Source organism: Sceloporus occidentalis, unplaced genomic scaffold, assembly GCF_023333645.1.
Source record: "Sceloporus occidentalis isolate IW3139 unplaced genomic scaffold, rSceOcc1.0.p SCAF_9, whole genome shotgun sequence".
Lineage (NCBI taxonomy): Eukaryota > Metazoa > Chordata > Lepidosauria > Squamata > Phrynosomatidae > Sceloporus > Sceloporus occidentalis.
This window is the reverse complement of record NW_028316989.1, coordinates 48,138,698-48,166,183: the sequence shown is the minus strand read 5'-3', so window position 1 is coordinate 48,166,183 and position 27,486 is coordinate 48,138,698. Positions and strand designations below refer to the sequence as shown.

The following is a 27,486-nucleotide window of genomic DNA, read 5'->3' as shown; positions in this document are numbered from 1 at the left end:
GATACCAAGGGGGCACACTTGCCCATAGAGAAACCTGGGGGGGGATACTAGTCCATGGTATCCCCACCTCCCTCCCCGCTTTTGGGGGTGCAACCCCCCCCCCCAAAAAAAAGACCCTCTGGAGCTACTTCAACAGATGAGGCACCTTTCCCCATAGGGGAAGACTTGCCCATAGGGAACCCTTGGGGGCCACTTGCCCATAGAGGGGCCTTGGGGGCTACTTGGGGGAAGAGGTGTCTATAGGGGAACCCGGGACTCCCCCAGAGGGAGGCCTTAGGAAAGAGAGCCCTGGCGGGGCTGCTGGTGTTCTCTCTCTCTCTCCGGCTCACCTGGCCCGCAGAGGCGGCTGAAGTGGAAGGGGTTGCAGCAGCAGCAGCCTCCGTCTTCGGGGGCTTGGCGGGGGAGTCCGGGTCCGGCCAGCTCCCTGCAGAGGGCCTTGAGCGGGGGCCCCCCCTGGAGCAGCAGGTCCGGCCATCGGAAGAGGCGTCCCAGGAGGAGGGCCGGCGGGGCCGGGAGCTGGCGGAGCTCGCTGCGGGGCAGGAGCAGGCAGGGGCCCGGCATGGCCCCGCGGGACTCGACGGCCTCCAGCAGCTGGTCCAGGGCCCGCTCCTTCAGGCGCTTCAGCAGCCGGTGGGCAGCCGCCTTCAGCTCGGCCGCCTCCTCCTCCTCCTCCTCCTCTTTCCCGGGGCAGCCGCCGGGCAGGGCGCCCTCCTCCTCCTCCTCCGCCGCCCCCGCCTGGCTCCTCCGCCGCCTGGGCCGCCTGCAGGGCGCCTCTCGGGGGCCTTTCCAAGGCTCATGCTGGCCCTCGTCGTCGGAGGAGGAGTGGGGCAGCCGGCTTCGCCAAAGCCTCCGGAGCAGCCCTGCCCGTCTGGACCGGAACATGCGCCTCCCGTCCCAGGCTCAGCGGCGGCGGCGGCAGCAGCAGCAGCAGCAGGAGGCCCAGGGGCCGGCCAGCCTCCCGGCCAGCCCCGCAGGGCAGCCCCGGGCCCCGGGCATCAGGCGGCGCCAGGCCCCTTCCCAGCCCCAAAGGAAAGCCCCCAAGCCTCCGCCACGAAGCTCTCCCTCCTCCTCCTCCTCGACGGCGCCTCCCTTCCAAGAACCAGGCCCCAAAAGGAGGCAGGGAGGGAGGCAGGGGAAGCCTGGGCTGCTTCTGGGGAGATGGAGGGATCTCTCTGGTCGGCCTTTTCCTTCCTCCGGGTCTTCTCTTCCAAAAAGGGGGCAAAGCCAAAGGAGAGGAAAGAAGGGAAGGAAGGAAGGAAAGCAGCCGAGCCTTCTCCCTCTCTCTCTCTCTCCTTCGGAAGCGGCGTCGGGGCTCCTCCGGGCCTTCGTTCTCCTCGGCGGCGCTGCCCCTCCAAAAAAGAAAAATGCACCCGAAAAGAGGAGGAGGAGGAGGGAGGGAAGGCTGGGCAGATGGAGCTGGCTCTCTCCTCTGCTGGCCTGGCTTCTTCCCCGGGAGAGCTGGCGTCGGGGCTCCTTGGCTTCCCAAGGAGGCAGGCGTCCTTCGGGGGCTTCTCCTCCTAGGAAGCGGGGGCGGCCCAGGGAAGGAGCCCCGGAGCCCCCGACGACGACCACGACGCCGCCCCGACGAAGAGGGCCAGCACTAGGCACATGGCCCAAGATTAAACTCCCACCAGAAGAAGGGGGCGGCCGAGGCGGGGGCTGGGGCTCTTTGCCCGGGGCTCCTCCGCCTCCTCCTGCTGCTGCCCAGGCGCCTCTTGCTCCCAGCAGCAGCAGCAGCCTCTCCTCTCCTCTCCTCTCCCCGGGCCCTTCGGCGTGTGTTGCGGGCGGCGGGGCTTGTGTGTGTGTGTGCTGTGTGTGTGTTGTGGAGGAGGAGGCGGCGGCGGCGTCGGGCGTCCGGAGGAGCCATTGGCTGCCTCCCATCATGTGCCAGCAGCAGTCTAGACACTTTGGCGGCGCCCAGGCCCTCCTTCCCTCCCTCCCAAAGCCCCCCCGGCCGGAGGAGGAGGAGGAGGCTCGCCGGCTGGGAAGGAAGGAAGGAAGGAAGGCCCCCAGGAGAAGAAGGAGAAGGAGAAGTACCGGCCCCGAAGAGAAGGGACGCCCCTTGCCCGCAGGGAAGCTTCCCTGCCCCCCTGGAGCCAGGGCAGCCAGCGAAGAAGGGAGACAGAGCGGGATACCACTCCAAAGGGACCTTCTTCCCCAGTCCCTGCCCTCCTGCTCTGGGGGATGTACACCCCCCCCAAAAAAAAAGCCCCTCTGGACCCACGGCAACAAATGGCACGACTCTCCCATAGGGAAGCATGGAGGATTGCTCGTCCCTAGAGAGACATAGGGAATACTTACCCATAGGGAAGCATGGAGATAGTCATTGCCCAGCCCTCCTCGCCCCCAGAGAAACATTGCAGGACACACTTGTTGAGGGCCAAAAGCATGCCCAGCTAAGGAGCGAGTTCTCTCAGGGCCCAGAAAAACATTTGGCAACCTTCTGCACCAACACTGGAACGGGCCTCATCGGGTGGATCTTTCCCTTGCAAAGGACCAGGAAAACCCCTCCAGGGCTGCCTCTTCCAAAGCAGAGGCGCACAGCCAGGGGAGGAATGTGGCAACCCCCGGTTTAGCCCTAGAAACCCCTTATTTAAAAAACCCTCCAGCGCGCCAAGAGTTAAATCCCCGCCAGTCAGCCAGGCTAGGCCACGCCCCCTGGAATGTACTGTATTAAGTTCAGGTTCCGAAAGCCCTGGTTGGCCTTTAAAGGGAGGAGGCCCCGCCTCCGCAGAGCGAGGGTTGGTTGGGCGCAGGAGCCCGGCCCCGCCCCTTTGGAACGCTGAGCGTGGCTTGAATGAAAGGAATTCCGCTGCTCCCATTGGCTGCTCGCCGGGATATTTATGCAACATTCCACTGGCCCAGGTTCTGAATGAAGCGCGAGCGGAGGGGCGGGACCGAGGGGCGGGGCCTGCGCCTGTTGGAACTGCAGTGCATCTGCATTGTACAATTAATGCAGTTTGGCACCGCTTCAACTGCAATGGCTCCATCCTGTGCAGTTCCTGGGATCTGTAGTTTGTGATGGCACCAGACACTCACCCATAGGGCAATACGTCCCCATGGGGAAACAGAGGTGACTTGCCCATAGGGAAAGACAGGGAAAGACGTGTTGCCCATAGGGAAGCATGGGGAATATTTGCCCATAGGGAGACACTGAGGGATACTTGCTCGTAGGGAGACACTGGGGAATATTTGCCCATAGGGAGACATAGGGAATACTTACCCAGAGGGATACATTGAGGGATACTTGCCCATAGGGAAACATGGGGAATACTTGCCCATAGGGATACATAGGAGGATACTTGACCATAGGGAAACATGGGGAATACTTACCCAGAGGGATACATTGAGGGATACTTGCCCATAGGGAAACATGGGGAATACTTGCCCATAGGGATACATAGGAAGATACTTGACCATAGGGAGACATAGGGAATACTTACCCAGAGGGATACATTGAGGGATACTTGCTCAAAGGGAAACATGGGGGATACTTACCCATAGGGAGACATAGGGGGATACTTGACCATAGGGAAACATGGGGAATACTTGTCCATAGGGAGACATAGGGAATACTTACCCATAGGAATATATTGAGGGATACTTACTCAAAGGGAGACATAGAGAAACATTGAGGTATTTATTGCCTATAGAGAAAAGACAGAACCCTTCCTTGCCCACAGAGATACAAATCCCAGGTTCCCCTGGCATGCGGCATAGTCTAATGCTCAAACCATGCGCCATGCTGGCTGCCTTACTATTTGGCAACTTAAGTCAACTTATATCTTTTAAGGACTATAGTTTTGGTGAAGAAGAGCCAGCCTGGCATAGTGGCTTGAGCGCTGGCCTATGACTCTGGGGACCTGGGTTTGAATCCCAGTTTGGCCACTGAAACTCACTGGTTGACCATGGGCAAGAAGTCACACTCTCTCAGCCTCAGAGGATGGCAATGGCAAACCCTGTTCTGAAGAAACTTGCCAAGAAACCCCCGTGATAAGTTCGCCTTAGGTGCCTTGGAAATGGGCAAATGCTGCATTGCCATCTCTGTCCACGAGGCGGTAGAGGAGCAGCTGGCGCTCGGAGCCATGGCATGCTTTTAAAACCTTCCGGTAAGAATAGAAAGAATATTCCTTGTGCAAAATAGTTTAAGCTCCAGATAATTTCAGGCACTTAAGGTCAACAACACCAAAGACATCAAAACCCGCATAAAATACAGGCAATTTGTTCTCCAGCAGTGACACAAAAATTAGCCCTTGTGTAGAAATAATACAGTTTGACACCACTTTTAAGTGCTATGGAATCCTGGGATTTGAAGTTTTGCAAGGCTTTTAGCCTTCTCTGCTGCAGAGTGCTAGTGCCTCACCAAACTACAAATCCCAGGATTCTGTCAGATGGAGCCATGGCGGTTAAAATGGTGTCAAACTGCATTATTTTTACAGTGTACATGCACCCATGGTTTGGTGCCGCAATAAACTACTGTTCCCAGAATAGCATAGCATTGAGCCCAGGCAGTTAAAACAGTGTCAAACTGGATTATTTCTAGAGTGTAGATGCACCCACTGACCAGTGCCACAATGAACTACCATTCCCAGAATAACACAGCACTGAGCCACAGCAGTTAAAGCGGTGTTAAACCAGATTATTTCTGCAGTGCGGATGCAGGATCAGTCCCTGTTTCCAGATGTCCAAACCTCTTGGTTTGAAGCCTTCTGTGAAGATCCCCAAACCGGAGTCCTCCAGTTCTCTTGGCCATGCTGTTTGGGAATGATAGGAACTGCAATCCCTACACAGCATTTGAAATCAGAACCGGATGCTGTGGTTGTGAAGCATTTGCCCAGGGAGAAGATGCACGGTTTGTTTGGAAGGAAGTCCAAGGAAACAATGTGCCGTCCCACAAATGCAACTTATTTGACATTTGCAATCTGAAAGCGTCAAGTTCATCCCTTTAAAAAACTGAAATAATGGCGAGGGATTAAAATAAAGAAACGCATCTCATTCTTGCCGGTGCATTCAGCCCTTTGGACTGGTTAAGAATTAACTTGCCAAGGCCACATTCATGGTGGTTTATTCATTGACTTCCCACCTTCCCCCAAAAGGCTGGAGAGCTACGCAAACTCAGTTTGGACTCTGTGGGATTTAATGCCGCTTTGGACTCCATGGAGTTTCCCATCTGAACCGCCTGAAGAGCTGGATTTTTCAGGGTCAGATATAATTGTTGAGTTTGAGTAAAGTAGACGACAATTTTCCTTTCCTTTTTTTGCAAGCAAAAGCAAGTTGGAAAAATGGTTCCTTCTCTTGCACACATAAGAGTTTGGCTGCATCTGCACTGCAGAAATAATTCACTTTGACGCTGCTTTAACCTCCGTGGCTCAATGCTCTGCATTTCAGGGGTCTGTACTTTTGCGGGACATTTAGCCTTCACTGTCGGAGGGCTCTGGTGCCACAGCAAACTACACATCCCAGGATCCCATAGCTTGCAGCCAGAGCAGTTAAAGCCGTGTCAAACTGCATTAATGCTGCAGCATGCGGATGCAACCGCTGCCTCGTCTCCTGCGGAACGGAGAGACTGCCCTTAATGCAAAAGACTACTTATGCATTATGGTGGGATTTGCTTAGAGGAGAAGGTCAGAGGCAGCTGAAGCAAGCATGCTTTTAAAGGAAATAATGAAAGGAAGAATAATTCCCCTCCCTTGGAAAATCCAAAGGCAGGCGCCTGGGCCCAGCAGCAGCCCTCCCTCTCCCTTTCCCCTATCAGCTGCCTTGGGCCATAAGTCCTGTTGTGGGAGCTTTTGCTGAAGAGGTTGGCGTCTGGCATATTTCAGAGGCAGACGCCAGGCGCTCACTAGAGAGAGCCACTTTCGACCAACTCAGTAAATATTTTCTGCAGTGTTGCGGCTCCAAGGCTTAAAAGGACAGGGCCAGGGTTGCTCCAGGCAGGAAGAAAGGAACCAGAGCGTGCCTTGATGTAACACAGCCATGGGAATCCTCGGCCCTTAGGGCTCCAGAGCAGACCACAGAACCACAGTTTGTTCCCAGACCCCCCACTTCCAAAAATGTTAGTTTGTTCCAGGGAGGAAAGAACAGGAGTTTCTGTTTTCCAAGGAAATAGGCGCGATGTGGCTGTCATACTTTGGATGCATCATGAGAAAGCAGGCCTCATTGGAAAAGAGGATAAGGCTAACTGTTTGCAAAGTGCCATGAACATGTCGTGCCGACAGTCCTCCATATTTGGGGCTTTGGCTTTTGAGAATTTGATTTTTCACAGATTTGATTAATGTGTTTGCACTTGCAGATCACTTAGGAGGTCAGCAAACCGGTTTATTTCTCCAAAAGAGTAGGGCAGCTGGAGAGCTATTGTGGAAGAGCTAGGAGTCTTCTTCATCCCCCAAATAAAATCTGCCATCTGTGGCAATTGCCCCAGGGTCCAGCTAGAGGCAACGCTTAGCATGCCTGACCATTCCTTAGAAAAAGAGCTCCCCCGAGTGGTGAAAGACATCTGCTTACCATAGCAGGTGTTTGTCCTCACCTCTGTATATTGCATTTGGCATTCTTTCTTTCACAATTGGTGAAGTGTGAGCTGAGTTCACAAGTCTGATGGCTGCGGCACACACTTTTGTGGAAATCCCACTGGAGAAGTGGAGAGAGGTTAATTGCAAGGCACACACTTAATGTTGAATTTGACCCTCATTCTGCCTTAGGATAGGTCTGGCTCTTCTGCTTTCAAACCTTGTGCTCTGACCACAACCGAGCTCTGGTCTCTCTCGGCAGAGATGGGATTTGCCTTTCAAGGAGTGACACACAGATCTGTGTGAACCAGTGCCATGAATAGACATCCAGGAAAAACAAAACCCATCTTTAGCCTCTGCAATTATCATCTGAAGGTCTGATTGCAAAGAGTTAAATGTCTGTCATCTGACTGTTTGGCCTTTTTCTTGGAGTATTGCTAAAGCCTTGGCCATGGAGCCATGGAGACAACCGGCCGAGTTAGTCACTCTGACCAGGGTGGCCAGTCCCTGAGAACTGCCTGAGGTCATTTCCAAAACAAGAAAGAATGGAGCCCCTGGAGACCTGCAGGAAACCAAGCTGGAGATGGAAGACACAGATAGGCCTTGACAAAGGAACACAAGAGAGAATCTCCCTTGTTTCTCTCTCTGGGCAAAAGAGTTCCTCCTTCCTCACCAAAGGCTCCATGTTCTATTTTAAGGTCCTTTGCAAACCAAAAATGGGCATTTCGGTCCCTGCGTGGTTCTCAGCACCAGCCCCATCCGAGGCAGGATCCGACGATCGAGGAAACGAAAACCCTGAAGCTGACTTTTTTGTGAGTGGAATTCTTTGCAGCGTTGTCTGGTGGCGGAAACCATCTGTGACTTGGTTTTCTTTGTCCCCAGTTGGCACTGGAGAGCGTCTGGAGCTGCAACCCGGTGGCACCGCCGGAGATCCAAAGGCCAATGATTGTTTACTCTGGCCCAGGCTTTAGGATGATGGCTCAGAGGCTTGTGTTTTGCAATATGGTCAGGGTGGCGCACCTGGCAGAGTTGTTGGAATAGGACTGGACAGACCTGAGTTCAAATCCACGTCCATCCATGAAACTCAGTGGATGACCGTCCGCATATCACTGTCTCTCAGCCTAACTGGCCTTACAAGGTTGTTGTAAGAATCAAACAGTGAGGCAGACTGTGAACACTGCCTTGTGTTCCTTGGAGAAATACAAAAATAAAATATTAAAACTGTTTTAAAATGAAGCAAGCAAACAAGTAAATAACTACATTTACAAAGCCACTCTTGAGAAGGATGGAGCTAAAACTAATCCAAACTTTCAAAAAGTTCCAAGAGGGGCAACTATCGCTCCCAAAATCTCCCAGGGAGGAAAAGGCCACTTTTCTATGCCAGCTGGGGGATTCTAGGAGTTGTCGTCCAGAAAAGGGCCATTTCATGCCCTCTACCTGTCCAGATTTGGCAAAGACAGTCCTCTTGTCCCACTTTTTCAGCTGCTTTTAAAATATCTTAGTTTGTCTCTTCCTCCTCTCACTTTCCTCCTTTGTCTTCAGATTTCTTGTACTGCTGCAAACTGAGTTGAAAGTGCAAAAAAGTGCAGGGACAGGTACCATATTTATGGCATGGCATGTTATTATCATATGTGCATAGTTTCCTGGCAACACAACTAGTCTAACAAATGAGGAAAATGGATATATATGCACACTTCTGAAGGAGGACTGAAGAAGAGGAGCCAGACCCTGAGGTGTGGGATGCTTCCTGTGATGATGCTTTCCATCCAGCTTTTCTGTGCATTTTTGTGCTCCAAAGAAGCAGCTTAAGGGATCCTGGGAAAACCTGCCTGTGTTGTTTTGCAGCTGGGGGCAGATTTTTTGGGAAGGGAGGAGGACAGATAGCAAGCCTTGAAGTAGGCAATGATATATCGTGTTCCATTATCCACACGCTGCTGGCTCCAGTGGGGGAAACCACAGCCAGAAATGGAGAAAGGTCACCCTCCGGAGATGACGGATGAAGCCGGCTACGTGGAAACAGCAGAGATTTGGGGGGTTGTGGGGAGGGGGATGCCTTATCTGGTGCTGGCCAGTTTGATGAAGCGGGTTGGCGTCTGTCTGGTTAAGCTCCCATTTAACCCCAGCAAAAGGCTGCCTCAAAGGAATGCCAAGTGAGATAGGGCTGAGCCTGGCTATCTAATCGCAAGGCCTGGTTATTATTTTTGCTTGCAAAAATAGAGAGAACACAACACATGGGTGAGGGCCTCTCTGGAGACCATCCCTTTTAGGAAGAGGCTGAGCGCCTCTGTGCCTTTTCACAGGGGGGAGAGGAAAAACCCACCCGGTGAGCCATGGCCACCCTTTCAAAGGCTTCCCCAGCCGGTGCCGAAAATCAAGATGGGCAGCAAGGTCTTTTTTAATCGGTCAAAGCTGGCAGACGGCTGTTCTCCAGCTTCCAGGCCCCTGGTCTCCCCACTCCCTTCTGGAGCCTCCATCCAGCTAGACATCAAGGAGACCTTCTGGAGATAAGGGCTCTCTTTTCCCTTGGCACTCTTTGCGGCAGTTCCTCTCGGTGGCCCCTGGCCTGAGAACCTACACTCCCCCTTCCTTTTGCTCCATCAGTACTATTATTATTTTTTCCTCCCCTTCATTAAAGAAGGAGAAGCTTTGATGAGCAGCTAAAGCTTTGCAACTCACTAGATGAAAATTGCATTAAGGCTCAGAAAATGTATCCTTCTTAGGCTTTGCTGTGTGCCTTCAAGTCACTTCCAACTTATCGAGACCCTATGGAGACCCTATCATGGGGTTTTCTTGGCATGGTTTCCATTGTCTCCCTTGAAGGCTGAGAGAGTGGGACTGGGCCAAACTCACCCAATGGGTTTACATGGCCGAGCCAGGATTCGAACCCTGGTTTCCAGAGTCATAGTCTAATGCTCAAACCACTACATCATGCTGGTTCCCATGTTCCATTTTCATCTATAGCTTTTGTATGTCTTTAGCTATGTTGTTGTTGTTGTTGTATGCCTTCAAGTCATTTCATTTCAAATCATGTGTTGTCTTATCTGGATAAATTAGGGGAACAAGGTGTTCACTGAAATTGCCAATTTGGTTGATAGGTCTGCTTTAAGGTTGACGTAAGCTGGAAACGGCTTGAAGGCACACACCAACAACACAATTTGTTTTGTAGGTCTCATCCCCACTGCACCCTGAAGTCTGGCTGTTTTACATCCATAAATCTTTAACCAATTGGCACCCTCAATGAACACCTTGTTCTCCCAATTTATCCAGATAATGCCATGTGTGTAACTTAATGCTCCCCTGTCAGTCTATCTCCCCATGCAAATGAATGGGAATTTTACCAGCCAAATTATCAGCACGGAGCCGGAGCCAAGTTGCTTTCTTTGCCTGGGCCTGGAAGGGACTTTCCCACCACTGAAACGACTGGGAGCATCCAGGCTCTCTCTAAAAACGGAGTTTGGACGCTGGTCTCCTGGATAGCTTGCAATACATTGCAATGTCCTATGAAGGGTTGAATATCAGGTGAAATGGCAACCGGAAGAGATGCAATGCCAGTTTTCATGCACCTACACATCGATGTGACCCCTGTCGAAGAATCACCCCACTCCAAGGAGTGACCTACCAATCTACAGAGAGGGTAGACCATCCATAGCATTTGGTAGCTTTACACAGACACAACTACCAGCGCCATTTGAAGTGACGGTTTTCCCATCCAGCACCTTGGATGGAGTCCCTTGGTTAGAAGGCCAGCTTCAGCTACCAAATTATTCCCTTGATTTGTCTATAAATCTAAGACCTAGACCTGCATCCTCATACCTTCTCTGCATTCCCAGAACACCGCCCAAAGTAGATACGAATAGTAATTTATTTGCCTCCAACTTGTCTCCATTCCTCCCGATTCTCCCTAGTCCCCTCTCTCTCATTCTTTGCTTTCTTCCCTTCTTCTTTTTCATCTGATGTGTGTTTGCTCAGCCTGGCTGCCAAAAAGTCCGGCTCAGCATGGCGCTAAAAATGCAGACTTCTGAATTCCAAACTTTCGCTTGAAGAATAATTTATGTTTGGGTGGCGGAAAGTACATTTGCTCATGCCAGTGGAGACAACAACAACGACAACAGCAAAATAGTTTTGCAAAAATATATTGGCTGCAGGAGAAAGTCCATGCGTTCATTGCTGTTCTTTTTCATAATGGAGGAATCCAGGCACTCATGCAACCTGAAAAATAGCACTGACCTTTTTTTGGAATCCAGGGAACCCATTTATTTTACAGTTTTGCATTGGTTCTCCATTTGTTTGCCCAGCAGGAGGACACACCAAGGCTGAGATCCTATACCAGGTTTGTGCCCCAGTAGGTTTGAGGATTGGGATTAGGGAACCTCACAAGTGAGGCTCAGTTCCCATTCATCCCAATAAGATTTGCACGAGAGGAGTTCCCAAGGGATTGGGCCCAGATTCTCAAAGGCAGGACTAATCTGCGATGGGTGCTGCCATAAGAAAACAGAGTGAGCAAAAATGAATGTAAATGGGGCCGTGGGGAGGAGGAAGGACCTTTTCGGTATCAGAGATCTGGTTCCCTAGCTGATGAAGAATAGAACTGGAAACAACTGGGAAGGAAAAAGGAAAAAAAGAGGGGAGAGGGAATCAGAAGTCAGAATCTCAAACAGGAAAAGCCCGGCGTCAGGACTGGCTGGCGCTAAGAGAGAACTCCGCTGAACACACAAACAAACAGAGGCAATCGGGTGAAAGCAGCCCTTCCAGGGGTGTTATCCCTACAAACATCATGGCCATGGGTCTCAATGCAGTCCAGTGTGGGGATCAGCACCCCAAGTAAATCCACTGCTTGAACAGTTTGGAGGCAGAGGGAATTTTTTTTTTTTGAATGACAGCTCCCAGAATCCTGCAGCCAACATGGTTATTATGACGCATAAGGTTTCATATAGTGCTGTGCAAATCTACAGCGCTATATAAATGAAGCATAATAATAATCCATCCATTGTGTGAGACACATGGTGGAGTGTTATCCTAGACAGAAACCAAAGTCTTCTTGGTGTCATATGTATGTGTAACTTCCCCCACTGGGTACATTTGTTCCAGTGGGCGTTTGCACATGGCTCCACATGCATCTCGCACATGGATCTGCCTGTGCATTACACATGGATGTCCATTGTGCTTGAAGATGTACATTTGCATTCTGTGGCACAATGTTCACATTCGCTAATGGTGGCATTGTAGAACTGCCACATAACTCCATTGTGCTCTATCACCTAATTTTAGGATCTCAGTTGGAGAGAGAAATAGAAGGAAAAGGACCACATCTGCACTCCAGAAATATTGCAGTTTGACACCACTTTAACTGCTATGGCTCAATGCGATAGAATTCAGGAGTTTGTAGTTTTATGTGTCATTTAGCCTCATGTCAGAGAGCTTCGGTGCCACAGTAAACTAAATTCAAAATTCCATGATGGCATTTAAAATGGTGTCAAACTGGATTATTTCTGCAGTGTAGACGCAGCTTGAGTGATGGAGGTTTGTTCTGCTGGTGACGTCTCCAGCCCGCTTTCACCATTGTGCCAAGCTGCAATTTGGATCTAAGGCTCTATACATGGAGCAGTTGCAGCTCCATAAATCTAGGTTACGAATCTGCACCTGCAATACAAGATAGATAAATAAAACTGATAAATGAAATCAATTGATCAATAAAAAAGACAGGAAAGAGGATAACTCTTGGGTAGAAGGAAACATCAGCTTACATGCACACATCAGTTGAATATAGCAAGTGAGAAAGAGAAATAGCCCTCCATAGTATAGGACCAGAAATAGAGTTTCACCCAATACATGCATATTTTCTTAGCAACACAAGCACAACAAAAAAGAAAGACCTTAACCACAGGAACGGTTATGGTTTCTCTTTCTTTTTCTTCTTTTTTCTTCTTCTCAAAAGGAAACAGGAGAGCACTTATGCCTTTCCATATTTTATGAAGTGAGACCTGATCCAATTGGCCAGAGCAGCCCAAATACGCAACCTGGGAAAGCTTCACTCCTGGTATTGTTACTTTGGCTTCCTGCAAACAAGGCCTGAGACTGCAGCGCAAGGCTTGGGAGATCCCTGCAGGATTTCAGAAAACAAGCCGAAAGGGCCGTTCGGTGACATTTCTAAATGCTGTTGACATGTTTGGGTTCCTGGATTTGTCACACAAGCCTTGTAATCTCCTCTTGGGTTACGGGAGACCCATTCAATGGACTGGTTGTATCTGGAAGGTGTTGCTAGTGGCATTTAGGTTACAAATCCTTGCATACCCTCCAATATTTTGCAGGTGGAAACCAGGACATGTGTGGCCAGGCAACACCAGCATGTGGCCAAGATAGGAAAAATTATGAATGAGGAAAAACAGACAACCTAAGAGAAGGGGCAGGAGTTTGCTTTTGCCTCAGCCAAATGGGAAAGGCAAGATTCCTCCACTCCTTTCCTCTCCCCCCTTTAACTGAATGCAAATTATGTTGAACTCAGGTTGCAGCAATTGAACTGAGGATGAAGAGAGGAAAGTGGGAGGAAGAGAGAGAAACCAGGACATTTCAAAAGCTGAATGAAAAATGGAATGACAGAAGAGAGGACATAAACAGGAGACTGTTGGCTTACAGAAATTCAAGTGCAGGACAGTCATCTGCAAATAGGACTGCGACCACAATGCAGAAATACAGCAGTTTGACACCACTTTAATGCTCAATTCTGGTAAATGCAATTTTTAGTGGCACTGGAGCTCTCTGACAGGGAAGGCTAAATATCTCATAAAAATACAGATCTCAAAATTACATGGCACTGAGCTGTGGAAATTAAAGTGGCATGAAATTATAGATCTATGGATGCCGGCCATGAAAGCCTTCGATTTCACATTGGCATGAAAATGCTTTATTTCTGCAGTGTGGCAGAAGCATAATATACACATGGGGTACATCCACAATATGATTTTGATTGACACAGTGACAGAGCGGCCCTAAGGTAGAGCCACACTGCACAATTATAGCACTTTAGCCTCACTTTAACTGCTGTGGCTCCATCCTATGAAATCCTGGGAGTCATAGTTGGTGAGGTTTTTCAAATTCTCCAGTAAACTCCCCTGTTGTTCTCTGCTAGATAATTAATGGAACTACAAATTCCAGGATTTCAACAGATGGAGCCTTGGGAGTGGGATAAAAGTGCTATAACTGACTAGTGTGGATGCACCCCAGGGCCACTCTGGCTGTGTCTGCTTCTCAACCCAAGCTGAATGGCCAATTGCCCAAAAGTTTAAAATGTATTTTAAAATGTATTTTGTCCTATGCTACAATGGGCAGATATGTTCAAGTTCAGTAGATGCAACCTAGAACTAGTTTCTGTCCATAATTCATAAGGAAGAGCGGAAGGAAGAGAGAAAGAGTAACAGGAATAGGTTAAAAGCATTTTGTATAGCTAAAATTAAAATAAAGACTGGGCCGTTCTTTGCTTCCCTGCCACACATGGCTGCAGCATCCATGCTGTAATCAAAAGCATATTTGGGCCATTTTTGAGGACATTTTGCCAGACCCACAGACGCATCAAACTTCACCAGCTAGTCCCAAAATACCCAGCATGTAATTTATGCCAAATCAACAAAACGCATCTTTTGCCCCTCCCCAGCCACATCAAAGAGTCTGTGGTCGGAGAGGCCAAATGTTAAAAGTTCAGGAAGAGGCCTTTCGTCCTGCAATGCGCTGGTTTGGGATCGGGAAACAGGCGAGCGTTATCCCCGTGCGCCACTCCTGTGCCAGGGATGGGGAACAAAAATAGTCCTGTCTCTTTCGTACTAGGACTTGGAGATTAACTGTTCAGTCAATTGCATCAATCAAAGATATTGAAAGTTTGTAAAACCAAGATCCAGGGAGAGGGGGATACATCCAGTGTGCTTTGCACAGGAACAAACCATCTGAGATCTTTCATCAAAGAGATGTAGCATAACTTTACACTTCTATTACAGTACTCCACTTCACTACAAAATAGTAATGTTGCACAATTAAACATGCACTGCATGTGGATGTGTAATGTGCGATCATGCACAACTGTGTTATCGAGGAACAGCGCACAAGGATGCAGAAAATGCTAACATCCAAAATCCACTAAACAGTGATACCTTTATTAGACTAACCAAAATGCATAAAGGATGCATCTTTTTGTGTTGCTAATGGAATTCAATGTTATTTCCTAAACTTTATGATTTTGTCTCCTAGAACCTATATGGCCAGATATAGGTCTGCCTACATGAATATACCATCTATACCTATCTACCTACATCCACCCCCCCCCCCAAAGTTGCCATAAGTCGGAATTGAAGGCACGCAACCACCACCACCATTCCCGAAGGTTCGGTCAAGACAGAGCAAAGTGTTTACCCCCCCCCCTCAAATGCATATGAGTCTGGAAAGCCATTGAGGAAACCAAATTCTCCCTCTCTTTCTGAAAGCCAGGGGTTTGGGTCTTGGCCATGTGAAGCAGGCATTTTAAAGCCATGGATGACCTTCTTGCGTGGCCTTCTGGGGCTATTTATCCTGGCTATGTTTCCCCCATCCTCTTGACTTGTTGTCCCAGCAGCCTTGGCCGCATGCAGTTTTTCCAAGCGTGCGCTCTTGACGCATTCCCTTTGCTAATGGCCGGTCTTGACTTCATTCCTCCCCCTCCAAGAAAAAGGTCTTTGTCCTGTCTCAGGCCTTTTGCTGTCAAAACAACTTGGCCAGGAAGATAAGAGAGCTCCAGATATGAAGAGGCTCCTTCCTGCAAGCCGCCTTGGCTATCTCAGAGAAAGCCACGTCTCGGAAGGGCAACAGACGCATGGAAATCACGATGGTGGGCCCCTTCTAGGGCTTGCGCCAGAAATACTCCAAACCACTCTTGACCTCCAGTTGTGATGTGTGGGGCGGGGTGTTTAAAGCCGCAAGCAAGTCTCATGTTTAGGAAGGGAATCGGTTGCACATCTTGCTTGCTTGCCGCAAGATTGGGATGGTCTTCAGGGTTGGGGGGAAAAGGACAACTATTCAGGAAAAGAGACATTCCTTGGCAGGGTTTATCTTCTCTGGTTGCTGAAGCCTAGTTTCCCACCAAGGATAGTCCGTCCCGTTCAGCTTAGGATCTCTGGAGCCTCCTCCTCCTGAATTGAATTAATCTGAGGCTTTGGCTTCGGCCCAAACCTGCCCCACACAGATATATACAAGAGGAAATAAGATTATAAAGGGATGTGATTCCTTTGGTTGCGTTTCCCCTTTTTAATTACTAAGCGCTTCCTTTGAGAAAAGTCATCTTCGGCCCAGAACTGGAAACTGGCAGCAATATCAATAGTTTCCTTGTGGAGGGGAGTCTGGAAAGGAAAAGGAATATGGTAGAAAGTGTGGGACAGATGAGGGGACAGAGAAGGCAAAAGCCCCTGCCTCTAAGGGAGAGGATGGAAGGAATTGGTGGCAAATAACTAATTGTTTAGAAGGAATTCCTTTCCCCAATAAAATGGCTGGCTAAGATTTTGCATCATCAATTGCTGACTGAGATCTTGCTGGCTCAGATCTTGCACCCCTTACTTGCCTGGTAGATTCCCAGCCCAAACATGTCAAAGTGAGGTCCTCACTGCTTTCCTGGTTGTGGAATTCAAAGACATAAAATCAGTAAGGAAAGATATCTTGTAGTAGCACCTTTGACACTCACTGAAAGAAAGCTGTTGGTAGCATGTGCTTTCGTAGACATTTGCAGCCTACTTCCTCAGATGCAGTTGGTTTGTGTGAAAAGAAGATCCTGTGGGAAGGCTGGATGAGCCATGGGACTGTAGCCAGGGCTCCAGATTTTGGGGTCAGAGGAAAGCCTCTCTGGATCTCCCAGGGTCTGTCTACACCATTGATTTTCAGCCTTTGGACCACCAGTTGTTTTGGACCTCAAATCCCAAGAGCACCGCTAGTATGGCCCAAGTTCAAGAATTCTAGGAGCTGAAGCCTCAAACATCTAGAGGATCAAAGGTTGAAAGCCAGTGTTGTCGTCATTGTGTGCCTTCAAATTGCTCCTGACTTATGGCGATCTTATTATGGGGTTTTCTTGGCAAGATTTGTTCAGAGTAGGTTTGCCATTGCCTTCCCCTGAGGCTGAGAGTGTGTGTGACTTGTCAAAGGTCACCCAGTGGGTTTTATGGCTGGGTTGGGCATCAAACCATGGTCATAGTCCAACACTAAAGCCATTATGCCACCATGGTAGACACTGCAGAAACAATGCTGTTTGATACCACTGCTATAGCTCCTGCTATGGGATGTGTAGTTTTACAAGGACTTCAGCCTCCTCTGCAGAAAAGTGATGGTGCCTCACAAAATTACAAATCCCATAATTCTGTAGGATGGAGCCATGGCGGTGCCAAACTGCATTATTTCTACAGTACAGATGCATCCTTGCTTCTCTATGAATTTTTTCTGTTATTGTTGTTGGATGCCTTCAAGTCATTTCTGACTTATGGCGACCCTAAGGCAAAACTTATCATGGGGTTTTCTTGCCAAGTCTCTTCAGATGGGCTTTGCCATTGCCATCTTCTGAGCCTGAGACAGTGTGATCTACTCTCTAGGAATATTGGTGGACCCATAATATGTGGGGAGGCCCTAATCCTAGGATCCTGCAGTTAAAATGGTGTTTTACTTCTACACCCCTGGAAAGACCCCTGGCCCCAAATTCAGCGTCCCCTTCTCCAATTTTCCAGAGGTTTCTGGGCTTTCAATGCGGGCGTGCAAGAACTCCCTTGGGCCTCTGGAGACCAGCCCCAGGGAGCCCCCCACTCAGTGCCTTTCTTCTCTTGGCGGCTCTCTTTGTTGGGTCCCGTCGGCTTGTCCCTTTCCCAGGCCAGGGAGAGATTTGCCTGGTGCCGGAGAGCTTTCTGTCCCATGGCGCGCCATAGCTGTGGCTGCCTTCCCCTGCCCCAGATAAACACAAGCCTGGTTGGGCTCAGTCTGTTGATAAGTCCCAGCAAGACTTGATAATGGGGCCGGTCGGATGTTGTCAGGACCAAGGAGTCAGACATACTGGCAGCAGCCTTTTCCCTTTCAAGGCGCACATGTTTAGAGAAGAGAAAAAGGGCCGCCAATGAGGCAAAGTGCCACTAGAGACGACCAGAGGCAGCATCAAACGCCCGGCAGAATCAATGCCCTTGCAAGGCCTGAGAGCTTAGTTTCTGCCGGTTCCCTCCCAGGAATAAAAAGATCTCACATGTGCATACATACACTGAACATGGCAAAAGCGGGGCAAAGCAGGATATTATTTATGGTCAAGGAGGTCTTGGGGTGCATCTACATTGTAGAAGGAATGTGGCTTGGCACCACTTTTAAGTGCTGTAAGCCATCATGGCATAGTGGCTCAAGTGCTGGACTATGACTAGGGTCCACAATTCGATTTCCAGCTCAGCCAGGAAACCCATTGGGCGACCTTGGGCAAGTCACACTCTCTCAGCCTCAGGGCATGGCAATGGCATACCCACCTCTGACCTAAATTGCTTTAAAATATTAGGCCCTACAAGGTTTGTACATGGGTTAATTTTCCTGCCCTCTGTGCTAATGACATCTTTTCTTAGTCTGCCATTAAAGCTTTAAGGTTGCGCTGGTTCCCATGTTTACAAGTCAGCGCATCATAAAGACACTTCTAAAGATTTTTGTGTCTAATGGAGAGGGAAAAAAGCCCTGCAGTGGTTCAGTTTTTGGAAAGAATTACTTCAGGTGTTTACAACTGAGTGCACTGTAGATGACGACTGGAGGGCTGGCGACCATGAAAAATATATTTTTAAAAAGCAAGAAGAGATGCTATCCAGATTCCTGTTGGGTTGCGGACGTTTAGGGACAAACTTTTCAAGGTTCTGACAGTTTTTTGATGGGTTTGCAGAGGTTTGCGGGATGCAAAAAGTAGGATTGCTTGGTCAGAAGGGAAGGGGGGAATAAATACTTTGGACATATTTTTATTAGGAACTTAAAGGAAGGAGACCTCATGAAGTGAACTCTTCAGCATGAATAAAGCTAAAAGCCCCTTTCCAAGTGCATGGTTTGCACAAGATCGCAGCCTGCATCTACACTGCAGAATTAATGCAGCTTGACACAGCTTTCATTGCCATGGCACAGTGCTGTCGTATTCTGGGAATTGTAGTTTTGTGAGAGATTTAGCTTTCTCTGTCAGAGGGCTCTGGGGCCACAGCAAACTACAGTTCTCAGAATTCCATAGAACTGAGCCATGGCAGTTAAAGTAGTGTCAGATCGCATTGTTTCTGCAGAGTGGATGCAGCCTCAGTTTGGACATTCAGTTGCCAGGCACCAAGGCTATCCATGATGCAGCCTTTAAAACCGTGTGGTCCTCCAGATGCTGTCAGACTGCAATTGCTATGAAGCCCTGCCAGCCTAGGCCAGAATAGTGTCAAAGCATGCTGGGAACTGCAGTGGAAGACATCAGGAGAGCTACATCATGATTCTGGATTGGCTCATTTTGCCCACTTTCACCTGCGGAAGTAGAGGAAAGCTGGCCTGGCTCTGTCCTTTGTTGTCTCCAGTGTCAAGTGCCATCTTGCCTGTGCAATTCTCCCTCCTTTGCTATAGTTCACAAGGCTTTAAATGTCATAACTTTGGCGCCCCTGCCGACTGCACCTTCTGCAAATTGTAGGTGTGTTGAGCTTGTTTAATCTGTTTATGACTTCTTCCTTTTTATTTTTAAACTTTCAAAACAACAAAAGGCAGGGTTGCCTCCTGGCATGAGGTGCCTCCATTTCCAGGTACTGGTTGTACTGGGGGCTCCTCACCCCATCAGAAGGAGATGCCAGGAAAGGTTTTCATCTTCTCAGCAATGAGTGACGGATGCCCCTGGCACCTCGACTTGGCTTGGCATCCAACCTGCTGGTGGTGTTTCTCTCCATGCACAAATCCTGTTTGTCAGGTTCAGCGCTTTTCCAGATTTTATTTTCCCCCTTCTTCCTTTGTTTTGGACTCTTCTGGTTGGGTTAAAGAAGCGTTGGATTTTTTGCAATGTGCATCCTTGGGTTTGGCTGGTTGCTGTTGCTTTTGCACCCAGTCATTCCATGCTATTGTTTTTGCTCTTTTTGTAGTGATTTTGTAGTGAACTCTGGTCTCCAAAGTCGCAGTCCAGCATTCAAACCACTAGAATCATAGAATCGTAGAGTTGGAAGAGACCACAAGGGCCATCCAGTCCAACCCCATTCTGCCATGCAGGAAATCACAATCAAAGCAGATGGCCATCCAGCCTCTGTTTGAAGACCTCCAGGGAAGGAGACTCCACTACACTCCGAGGAATGAGTGTGTTCCACTGTCGAACAGCCCTTACTGTCAGGAAGTTCTTCCTAATGTTGAGGTGGAATCTCTTTTCCTGGAGCATGCATCCATTGTTCCGTGTTCTAGTCTCTGGAGCAGCAAAAAACAAGCTTGTTCCCTCCTCAACATGCCATCCCTTCAAATATTTAAACAGGGGTATCATATCACCTCTTAACCTTCTCTTCTCCAGGCTAAACATCCCCAGCTCCTTAAGTCGTTCCTCATAGGGCATAGTTTCCAGACCTTTCACCATTTTAGTCACCCTTCTCTGAACACGCTCCAGTTTCTCAGTGTCCTTTTTGAATTGTGGTGCCCAGAACTGGACACACTATTCCAGGTGGGGCCTGACCAGAGCAGAATAGAGTGGCACTATTACTTCCCTTGATCTAGACACTATACTTCTATTGCTGCAGCCTAAAATTGCATTGGCCTTGTTAGCTGCCGCATCACACTGTTGACTCATGTTCAACTTGTGGTCTACTTGGATTCCTAGATCCCTTTCACACGTAGTTTCATTCAGCCAGGTGTCACCCATCCTATATCTGTGCTTTTCGTTTTTCCGCCCTAAGTGCAGTACCTTCCATTTCTCTGTGTTGAATTTCATTTTGTTAGCTTTGGCCCAGTTTTCTAGTCTGTTCAGGTCATTTTGAATGTTGATCCTGTCTTCTGGGGTATTAGCTATTCCCCCTAATTTGGTGTCATCTGCAAATTTGATAAGTATGCTCCCAATTCTGTCATCCAAGTCATTGATAAAGATGTTGAACAGCACTGGGCCCAGGACAGAGCCCTGTGGGACCCCACTGGTCACTTCTCTCCAGGATGAAAAGGAGCCATTGTTGAGCACCCTTTGGGTTCGGCCGGTCAACCAATTACAGATCCATTTAACAGTTCCTTTGTCAAGTCCACATTTTACAAGCTTGTTTGCAAGAATATCAATGGGAACTTTGTCAAAGGCCTTACTGAAATCAAGATATACTATATCCACAGCATTCCCTTCATCTACCAAGCTAGTAATTTTATCAAAGACCTACACCACATGCATACACAAATATTACGAAATCCTAAAAACTACAAAATCCAAAACACTTCTGGACCCAAGACAAGGGAGACCCAGCCTGTACTTATTGTTCCATTCATACTATGCTGATGAATTTGTTTTGAGGGTCTTTTCCCTCTCTTTGGTCCTCCTTTGGAGTGTCTTGTGCGATTGATAGACAGTCAGAGCAACATGGCAATCTGCATGTTTTCTCTCTCCACGATGCTGTTGATATCGCTGTCATGATGAGATCCTGAACTTGGGTGTTTACAACTACATCACTGATAGAAAAGATTGCTCAGGATTGTGGCCATGGCGCATGTTCTCTGGAAGTTAACACCTTGTTGCCTGTTGCTGCAAATCGTCTTCCCCCGCCTTTGAGGCAACCCAGCAGCAAGATCAAGTAACTCAGGATGGTTTGCTAGCAGTGAAGAGCCATTTCTTTCACAAAACACCTGCTCCCCATGCAGATGAAATCTGCTAGAATGATTGCTTGGATTTGTTTGCTTTTTTAAAGTAGCTTGACACAGCCTCCTTCTTCATTTTGGGACCTTCCTTGGGGGTCTGGGATAATAAGGAGGGCCCGCACTTTCAAATCCAGCCGCGCTTTGCCTTAATTGCCGAGGCTTTTTTCAGCCAAACCCGTGACGGTCTTGCAAGTTGCAAATTGTTTATAAGTTCATGTTTGTAATGAATCATGCAAGGAAGTGCTCACCGCATGGAGACAAAAGTCTGGAGTTGCTAAATCAAAAGGGAAATAAAAGTACGATGCATTTGCCTCTCCCCTTGGCACCGAGTCTCTTTCGGGATTTCTTCTTGGCTTTTATATTCAATTTTTTGCTTAGTCTGGCTGTTTGTTTTCATCCAGTTTTGGGCAGACTATTTGGATTCAAATAAATATGGCTTTGTACACCCCTCCCCTCTCACTTTATTATTGAAAGTGCAAATAAGGAGTCCATTTTCTTTTCCTCTATTATTATTGTATTATTATTATTATCATTACTACTGCTGCTACTTTGGTTGGAATCATGTATCAGTTACTTAGATGTCGTTGTTATGTGCCTTCAAGTCATTTCCGACTCAGGGCGACCCTATCACACGGTTTTCTTGGCAAGATTTGCTCATAGAGGAGGTTTTGCCATTGGCTTCCGCTGAGGCTGAGAGAGTGTGACTTGCAGGTCACTCAGTGGATTTCTATGGCTGGGAAGGGATTTGAACCCTGGTCTTCAGAGTCATAGCTCAATGCTCAAACCACTACACCATACTGGCTCTCTAGCTACTTAGTTACATATACTTTGAAAAGTAACTTCTCTTGGTGTTTCCCTTACGGAAACGTGATTGACGCATGCTCCAGTCGCTGGCAGAATGAGAAGCTGATGCTGAGTAAAGGAGGTTGGAAGGTGAGTTAGGACTGTGGCCATAGTGCCACAATTGTGACTAATGCAATTGTGAATGCAAAACAGTTGCAGATGAGTAAATTTAGGTAACTGTCCCGTATTCACAATCGCTATTGATTCACAATTTTGACACTTTATGTCACAGGTGGAGACTTTTCGGTTTCCTCCTGCAATCGATTTAAAAAGGTAAAAATTGCTTTCCAGGAAAGGAAATCCACCCCTTTGGAGAGGACAAAAAAGGAGGACAATTTGGGATGTTTGGAGGAGTCCAGGGATGGAAAAGGAGCTTTTTTTGGGGGGGGGGCTGCATGATTTCCCCCCATCCTTTTAGAAGTTCAAATAATAGCCTGGTTTCCAAGTTCTGGTTCCTCCAAACTGTATGTTGGTGGATCAGGACTTGGATGGGAGACTGACAATGGATGCCCAGTGCCTGAATGGACCCGTTGAGTGAAGGAACACCTCACCTGCGCACAACAAGAGCCCAACAACTTTCACCCACACTTTTGCAAGCCAGAAAGATGTCCATTTCTCCCCTGGGGCCTCCAAGTAAAATGAGATGCAACCCACAAAATTTTTGGGTCCAATTTCCTTCCCCCTCAGTGAGTCTCAAGAGTGCAACCGGCTAACATGACTACACCTCTGAGTATTCCTCCCCTAGTAATTACTCACAGCCACAATCCCAATTGTCGCCATGGCTGTGTTTTGCCACACTCTGATGTTTTTGCAGCCGTGAGTCACCCAAGGAGCACCCTCTTTCATTGGGCTTTCCTCCCAAACTATTATTATCATCATCGGCCGTGATGCTATGGCCCTCAGACTTCAAGGCCACCCACTCAGTCCTAGCATCCCACTAAAACTAAATTTCGCAGGCAGCTAAAAGCTAAACAGGGCCAGCCCTGGTTAGGATTTGAATGGGAGACCTCCAAAAAATACCAGGTGCTGCAAGCTTTATTTCAGAGTAAGGAACAAGCATAGCTACCTCTGAGTCTTCCTTGCCCAAGAAAACCCTATGAAATTCATGGTGTCGCCATAAGTTGACTTGATTTATGATGACACAAGGTGACTTGAAGGCAAACAAACTGCACCAGAATCTGATCTTGGAAGCTAAGCAACACCAGCTCTGGTTAGGGCATGGATGGGAGACTGCAAACGGATGCCAGCTGCTAGAGGCTATGTTTCAGAGGAAGGACCTGGCAAAAACACTTCTGAGGATTCACTGCCCAAGAAAACCCTATGAAATTCATGGGGCCACCATAGGTCGGCAGGCAACACGAAGGCACATGCACACTGAGGAATGGATGGTGTGCTCCTTTGGTGCCCTCTGCTGTATTGCCAAAGCATGGAAGACTGGAAGACATTGGAGACAGCAATGCAGAAGGATGAACCCTTGGTGGGATGAAGCTGGAAGGTTTTAGCAGGGGCCTTCCAGGACCTAGTTCATTTCTTTATCACTGGGGTCAGGAAGGTGTGGTCCATTAGTGCATATGGGATGCCAAGGGGTTATTTGGGGGCTCAGAGACCACTAGCACTCCAATGTTTTTTCACAGTGTAGCATACAGCACCTGGTTTAGAACTGAACATTAACAAAAGTAATGGCCACAGATGATCTGTGGTGTGTGTGTGTATTGTGTGCCTTCAAGACATTTTTGTGCTTTGGGCAGCTCTGGAAGAAACATGGGATTTATGCTTTACTGCTGTTGTGTGGCTTCAAGTCATTTCTGACTTTTGGTGACCCTATTATGGGGTTATACAGCATTATGCCTTCCCCTGAGGCTGGGAGAGTGTGACTCTCCATGGTTTCCATGGTCGAGCCAGGATTCGAACTCTAGTCTCCAGAGTTCTAGTCCAACACTCAAACCACTGTGCTATGATCTACATAACTTCAAAGCAGATGATTTGACACTGAAATAGGTCAAGATTTTCTGTACTTTGGCTCAGTCATTAATCAAAATCAAGAAATCAAAAGAAGACTAGGACCTGGAAGGGCGGCTATGAAGGAACAAGATAAGATTCTCAAGCAAAAAGAAATATCATTGAATACTAAAGTTAGGAGAGTCCATGCCTTCCTATTTCTGTGGGGGGACCTACAGGGAGGGATGCTACACATATTAGACATGGCATGGCTTATGTTTTTTAAGTGGAAGGTTGGAATAAATCAAAACATGGCAGGTTTCTCTTTTTAAAAACCCTCATTGTGTCAGAGCAACTGCCAGTGTATTATAACGTGAACAGTGCAGACTGGTAATGATAGAAAAGCAATTATGCGTTGTACTTTTCCCTCCCAAAACAAGAGTTTTTTGCAGCAATTAGGTCTTAACTCTTCTCTCCCGGCTGTCTCTTGTCCTCCAGTGCTCCTCTGCATCGAAACTTGCTTAAGGCTCTTGTTCAAGTGGCGCCTTTCCTTCTTGCTGGCAGCCACAAAGAAGACAAGTTAAAATGGTGCGTTTTTCACCATGTTGCTCCCTGAGTCCCTTGCTGGCAAAGCACAAAAATGGCAAAACCAACCTGTCTATTAATTTAGCCTTGGTGCATGGATTCTACAGAACCCTAGAGTTGGAAGGGGCTTCATGGGCCATCCAGTCCAATTGCCTGCTCAGCATAGTATTTTCAGGTAGGAGCAGGGATTCCCAAACACTGGTCTTCCAGGTGTTTTGGACTTCAGCTCCCAGAATCCCAGACCACTGACCAGGATAGTGGAGGCTTCTGGGTTCTCCAGGTGTTTGGGGCTTTGAATCCCAGAAGCTCTAATCAGTTTGGCCAACAATCAGGAATTCTGGGATATGAAGTCCAAAACATCTGGAGGACCAAAGTCTGGGAAACACTGAGCAAGAGCCTCTCCAGCAGGGTAGCTGCCCAGCTTCCTTTTGAAGACCTCCAAAGAAGGAGACCTTTGCTGAACTGAAATGAATGAAACAGTTTGGAAAGCAAGAATTATGAGGCATGACTGAGGGAGCTTGGCATGCTTACCTTGGAGAAGAGAAGACTGCGAGAAGGTAGGATAGCCATCTTTAAATGTCTGAATGGTGCGGGGTCATAAAAATGATGGAGCCAGATTGTTTTTGTGCTGTTGCAGAGACTAGAACATGGACCAATGGATTCAGATAACAGGAAAAGAGATTCCATCAAAGAACTTATTTATTGTTAAGAGCTGTGCAATGGTGGAATAAATTGCCTTGGAGGGTGGTGGATTCTTCTTCTTTGGAGGCTTTGAAACAGAGGTTGGATGGGCATCTTTCAGGGGTGCTTTACTGCATTCTGTGTGCCAAGAGCTTTGGCCTTTGTGGTCCCTTCCAATGCTAAGATTTTTAAATGCCTCATATATATATATATATATATATATATATATATATGATATTAACAACAACAGGTTTTCAACTGCTTTCCAGATTTCCTTGCTTCCTATCTCTTGACCAATCTGACACTCCAAAGGGGTTAATAAAGTCCAGCTTTGTACCGAGACCCAAAGCCTGAGTCTTGCTGGGAATCGGTAAGCTCTCTCATAAGATCTCCCACAAACAGCGTCAGACTATCAAGAGGATCAGATTTGCCTGGAACTGCAACAATCTTGTTCTCAGCAGTCCAGGTCTCCATTCATTCACTAAACCCAGCACCCAATGCTCCATAGTCTTCAATAATCCTTAATTTCCCTCCAAATACAATGTTTCACTCAACAAAACATCCTTCTTGGGAGAGATGACTTGCAGGAGTTTCCATCTGTCTGTTTTGCATGCAACTCTTTCTCATTCTGTTAGCAAAACTGAACAGGAGGAGGAGGGTGCCATTTGTGAAGCATCAAAACCAACCCACTGATTCCCAACACAACACCTGAATAAAATAAGTTTGAATGGTTCAGGTGGAGCTGAAGCAACTGCAGTGCATCCAGGGGACAATTTTCTGCCCTTGGGCCCAGCAACAAAGAGTGGCTGCAACAGAGTTGGAAAAAATATTTGAAATAACCCATTGCTAGATTGAGAAATGGGTTTCGCCCTAACTGGAAAACCCCATTGAATCGTAAAGAAGCATAGAGTTGGGAGAGACCCCAAGGGCCATCCAGTCTGCCATGCAGGAATACACTATCAAAGCATCATCCAATCTCTGTTTTAAAAGCCTCTTAACCTCTTCCCCAGCATACGGTCGCTGAGATTTACAAATCAAATTATCTTTTAAAAAAGCCCCGATGATGTTTATGCACATCACAAAGTAGTGAATAAAGTCAAAGCGGAGAGAAGGGAGAGTTCAGCCAGGAGGCTCAGAACGCCTGTTGCCAAATTCATGGGTTGGCCTTTCACAATCTTCCATAGTGCCAAGGAACACTTGAAAGCAACAAGTCTCATTATATAAACAGAGGTGGACGATGCGAGCTGGGAGAGGTGCCACTTCATCAACAGTTTTTCACATGGCAGCTGCAGCGATTGGTGGGGAATTTGGGAAGCTATTGGGGGCTTTGGGTAATGCTAGGAGCACACAGAGGAGGAAGAGGAGGCAGTTTTTGCTGCATCCAGAAATGCAAACCGGTTTCGCTCCACAAAGAATGCAGCCTGAAAGGAGTGAGGAAGCGCTGCTATATTTTATTCAAAATTATTTGGTCTGGGTTTTTACATTTTAGCTTTCAGCTGAAAATGTAAATTTTCTAGGGTGGATTTTTGTTTTAGGTTTGCTCCACTGCCGTTTCATAACTGTTGATTCAGTCATTGGTTTTTGCAGTCTTTGTTATGAGTTTTCCATTTTTGCTAGCTGCTCATTCTGGATGCCCATGCGATTCCACTTTAATCACTACGGTTACATCCTATGGACTCCTGGGATTTGTATTTTGGGAGTGATTAGAAATCTCAGCCAGAGAGTTCTAGTGCTTTTCACTCCAGGATTGCATAGGAAAACAAAATCAGAGTGTGAATGGACCTCTAGGCTGCAACCCTGGTATAACCGCAGCATTGCTGTATGCTTATTTGTAGCCCACTTTCCCCTGCAAATTGGGTCTCAAAGCAGTAGTTTACAGTCCAAAAACACAATACCATTAAAAATTTTGACAAATGATTCATGCCCAATGAATAGAGAGACTTGTGCATGACAGCCCAAGTGTGCTGTCTATGAGGACCCAAACAAATAGCCATTCACTTTTTCTTTTAGGATTTCCATATTAAAATGACAATAACACAGTTTACACACCCTAGAGAATCGCAAACTGAAATATACATACAGTGCACTTGTCTACAATAATATACTGACTATT

The 27,486-nt window shown here is 47.7% G+C and overlaps 2 protein-coding genes across 2 annotated transcripts in view; both read right to left on the bottom strand.

Annotated features, from left to right (window-relative positions):
* Positions 1-1,783, bottom strand: part of LOC149307492 (SMAD family member 6-like) — a 47,991-nt gene extending 46,208 nt beyond the window's left edge. Inside the window, exon 1 of the mRNA XM_089539285.1 lies at positions 330-1,783. Coding sequence (XP_089395411.1) covers positions 330-882 — 553 coding nt within the window. The 5' untranslated portion in view covers positions 883-1,783. The remainder of the gene's footprint in view (positions 1-329) is intronic.
* LOC149307491 (protein zwilch homolog) overlaps positions 1-27,486 on the bottom strand; it is a 66,869-nt gene that overhangs the window by 11,914 nt on the left and 27,469 nt on the right. The gene's annotated exons all lie outside the window — the stretch shown is intronic.